Raw genomic sequence first — 4,351 nt, 5'->3', positions numbered from 1 at the left:
ATCACCAACCTGTCTGTCTTTTTCTCACTCCTGATTTGCAACAACATGGTCATCTCATACAACATTAAACGTAACTCTGAACAGATCAAATGTATGACCGGTCATTCTTTAGCGAATAAAAATTAGTTGCATGGGCAAGTTGCTGTGGTGTGATTATTTTCCTATAACAGCACATCACAAAGTGTTTTATTCCTTACCAAATTCAAACATCTCCTATTTGGTATTTCCAAACCACCATGTAAGCATATACTGCATATTGCCTAATGGAAAAAGAGATGATGTATTTTACAAACATGTACACACAAAAACTTACCCTTTCAATTCAGCTGCACAAGTATTCATTTGCACATTGATTTCACATCATACAGTGTCACTGGGGACGAGTCTCGCTGAGGGTTAAACTCTAGAATCACTACCGCTTTTAACACTAACAGTGACATTGTTAAGATCAATCAGTTTCATTTCTCCAATCATAATGATAAGTCATTAATGTGCCCTCCCCACAGAGTGCATATCTAATAAGAGAGACATCTAACAACCTTTGTATAAGAACCAACTTTTTTTTTTAATAAGTTGTAAATAAATACTCCAGTACATGCATGATCCAGGAAAAAAATGCTATTGTAATTCTGGTAAATAGTGTAAAACCTATGGCACACACTCACAGCAGCTTTAATCCATCCAAAAGATTCACAAATTGGAATACAAAGCATGAACATGCATCCGACCCTCACTGCACTTCTTAATAACATCCATCACACATCTGACTACAACCATTACTCTGTCTGCTGCACTCAGACACTAAAACTGAGGTAAACTTTCCACTAGTTTTCTTTTAATTTGACAATTTTCAGTCCAACATACAGAATCACCACAACATCTGTGGCTACCAGTGAGTGAACACAAGTTAGAAATATGTTGTGATGTCAGTTTCGGCTAGGATTTTTTTTTTTTATTACATCCAGTGCAAAAAAAAAAACAACTGCCATCTTGGTTGCACAGGAATAGTTGAACAGATATTTGTACAAATTCACTACATTCGCTCAATGAGATCACACAACATGGGGTTAAAGCATATTAGTCTCTTTGGTACGTTGAAAAAAAAATATCTGTAACGGGTTTCGTTTTAATTCACAGAATGTGAGTTGACCGGTGGTAGAGTCCTGGGCGAGGATCGTTCCCTGAGCGCTTGTGAGAGCAACGTACATCCATCAGAGACTGCACAAGCTGACTGGCGCAGCCTTTCACGGTACGTAGGCATTTGGGTGCTGTTCTCGGCGTGCTGGGATACGTCCCGGAGACCCTGCGTGAGCAGAACGCAAGCTGAAACTACGCTCATGGCGCCTCCCAGTACAGCCGTCTGCACTGCTTTACCATCTGCGCTAACGTTAGCCGGTTTGCCCAGGAACTGAGGCTCAGTGGCGAATCCCACCAATGCGTTCACGGCCTGAACCAGCGGCCCACTGAAAAGCACACATCGATTACGCGTCAGCTCACTTGGGCTCGTCTTTACTTCCTTGACACAGGCGAGAAGTGCGGTGGCGCTCGTGCTCATGCACTTTACACTGGCTTTGAACTGCTCTTTGGCAAACCTGTCCTTGGATTTCTCACTAGCCAGAGACGAGGCCTCTGTGAGAGTGGTCAGGTTCCTCCGGATGTTCTGGGAAACTTCCAGGAGGAGTTGGGGAGTTAAATCAGGAAGTGGGGTTATGCGCAGGACAGAGCATGTTTGATCCACCTCATGACGGCATCGTGTCACTTTGTAGCGATCCACCAATCCAGGAACGGCGGCAAGTGAACCTGGTGCCTCCACCGCCGCCAGGTATGCGGCGTGAGCTGAAAACTCTGTTAGAGACACCACCAGATTGCCCATTTCCACTAACCGCTCCCCGACCTCTGTAAATTTCCCCATGTTAAGCTGGCTCTGAATATCATGAGTGATGATAGACAGCTCCTTCGTCCTAGCGATCACTGTATCCCGACACTTCTCAAAAGTCTCTGCCACTGGCACACCATCCACGGTCATCACTGGCCTCGTCTCACTGGACAGCAGAAGCAAATCCGCCACCAGCTGCATCTTGCTTTTGCATGCGTCACAAACAGACGAGAGTCTTTTCCGCTGCTGCAAGCTGCCACTCGGGATGTTGGACGTTGGAACCTCGCTGTCTGACTTTCCCGAGCCACTACTAGCCATAGTATGGTGGTCAAGCTAATATTCTGGATTTTCTTTCTTGTACAATATATAGATTACACCACACATTCCACAGTACAAACTCATAACTTACAGGACAAATGTCTTCAGAAATAATACCACACCTTCTCTGAGAAACTGGCCAAAAAAAGTGTTGTCCTTCAGAAAATATACGAACATCCACTGCTTTCGATGTGAACAAATTATTTCAGTAAACGCTTTCAAAATCGGAGAAATACAGGATAATGCAACTTCACTCAGGGAAATTGTGTTCTGGCATACAAAAAAAAAAATATGAGTGAATGAGGTCAAAAACAAGGCTACATTTAAAATCCCTTCAATATAATTATGCTGAACTCCTTAATGTTTATGTAATTTGACCTTAATTGTGCACATTACACAAAATCACATCATGGGTACATTTGACATTTCACAGGTTGTTTTTCATCTATCTAGGTCCAACAAAACACACACACACAAATATACATACATACAGACACCAAAAAAAAAAATCATACACTTGCTGCAGTGCCATACAATGAAGTCAAAGTGCCAGCTGATTCCAGACAACCAACATACACCTCCTCATCGAAAACACTTTCTATACTGAATCTGAGGGTGTGAAGAAACTATTGCCCCAGTTATGTCAGTTTTTTTTTTTGTTAATTCATGTCAAGCAGACGGGCGTTGATAGGTCCTTGCCCTTCTCGTGGTTGCAGGAGGCCAAATGAAATCCACCGAATGACTAAAACCAGATGAGCCATTGTTAATTTTGATCCTCCAGTGGAAAGTGCCTCTGAGGGTCATGGCTGTAACACAGCGGCAGTCTGAATTAAGCTCTCTGTGATGCTCCTCCACTTTCAGCACCATCATCCCACAACGCCTGCTGTGTAAAGACTCCAAAAAAAGCACCAGGCTGGACTTTCAACCTCCAAGAAACCAGGGTTTGACTTCCCTCAGCTTTTAACCTCTTCCTGTTTGCTCGTAACCCAGTGATGTTGGACAGTTCTTGCTGAAGCCCGGGTCCGTTATGCATTACTGTCCATTTCTCATGCACCTTTCTGTCAGCAAAAAGCATGGGAACCATGGCACCATCCGGCACACACGCTGCTGGGCTTTCCTGTTGGTACACATCTCATGTAAATCTGTTTTAAACCACACAAAAAGAAAAAAAATCCTGTTAATCGTCTAACCCATTCACCATCCAGCGGTGTTTCAGGAGAACCAAGATGAGGTTTATTCCAGCTTTCTGTTGTGTTATCTGTGTGTGTGGGGTCTCTGTCTGTATGAGGAAGCAAACTAGAGAGGGTGCGGCTTTTACTTTAAATGGGAAACAAGGCGTTTGAGGGATAACAGCCGGTTTCTTTCGAAATGAACAGGTTTCTTTCTAAAACGAAGCTGTATTTCTCAGAGAAAGGCGAGTTTTGTGTGGGAAAAACTGGAGCTAGCTTGTTGGCTAATCCGTCAGAGGGTGCGGCTGCGCTTCAGTTGGGAAACAGAAACACGGCGCGCGAGGCAGAGCTTCTTTCAAAACTGCAACGGTTTTTTTTTCTGAATAAGCGTCCATTATGTTTTCCTCAGAAAAAAAAAGTTTTATACCGAAAATACTCCCATGTTCCCAAAGACGCTTCCTTCAAATGATAAACTTTCTCTCGTCCGGGTGATGATGATGAAAATTCGTCTTCAGTTTGTAAAGTTGGTTCATTTCCACACTAAAGCCTTCATTTCCCGAGGCCCCGACTACCGGCGTAAGAGCAACATTACACCCGAAACGCACCGCTAGCTAGCGCCTCCAGCTTCTCGTCCTTTTTGCATTTGTTCCACTTCTCCAGCCTTTAAAGTCGCCACAGATTTGTACTCTGGACAACAAGCAGGCTATTCAAGCCAAACTTGCCGTTATGTCCCAGTTCACACATAAGCACTGATAGTTTATCGTTCGTTTTAGCCTAGCATAGCCTTTAGCTCGATTAAAATTGCGTTTCAAGTACGCGCCTGCACTGGATTTGACTTGACCGATGGCTCAGACGTTAAATAAAAATTTAAAAAAATAATAATAATAATTTAAAAAAGACAAACATTTGAGACAGTCTTTAAAACTGTGTTTTAAGCAGTATATCAAACTACATCACTCAGTGTTAAAGCTTATTTCATGTTCGTGAT

The 4,351-nt window shown here is 43.0% G+C and overlaps 1 protein-coding gene across 1 annotated transcript; it reads right to left on the bottom strand.

Moving 5' to 3' along the window:
• Positions 1-540: 540 nt before the first annotated feature.
• On the bottom strand, positions 541-4,151 carry tlnrd1 (talin rod domain containing 1). Its single transcript, XM_060941118.1, has one exon. It carries the CDS (start codon positions 2,192-2,194, stop codon positions 1,127-1,129), a length of 1,068 nt encoding a protein of 355 aa, XP_060797101.1. The 5' UTR covers positions 2,195-4,151; the 3' UTR covers positions 541-1,126.
• Between the last annotated feature and the right edge of the window lie 200 nt (positions 4,152-4,351).

Source organism: Neoarius graeffei, chromosome 15 (genome assembly GCF_027579695.1).
Source record: "Neoarius graeffei isolate fNeoGra1 chromosome 15, fNeoGra1.pri, whole genome shotgun sequence".
In the NCBI taxonomy this organism is placed as follows: domain Eukaryota; kingdom Metazoa; phylum Chordata; class Actinopteri; order Siluriformes; family Ariidae; genus Neoarius; species Neoarius graeffei.
Note: the sequence above shows the minus strand (reverse complement) of the source record. Positions and strands in the feature narration are given on the sequence as shown.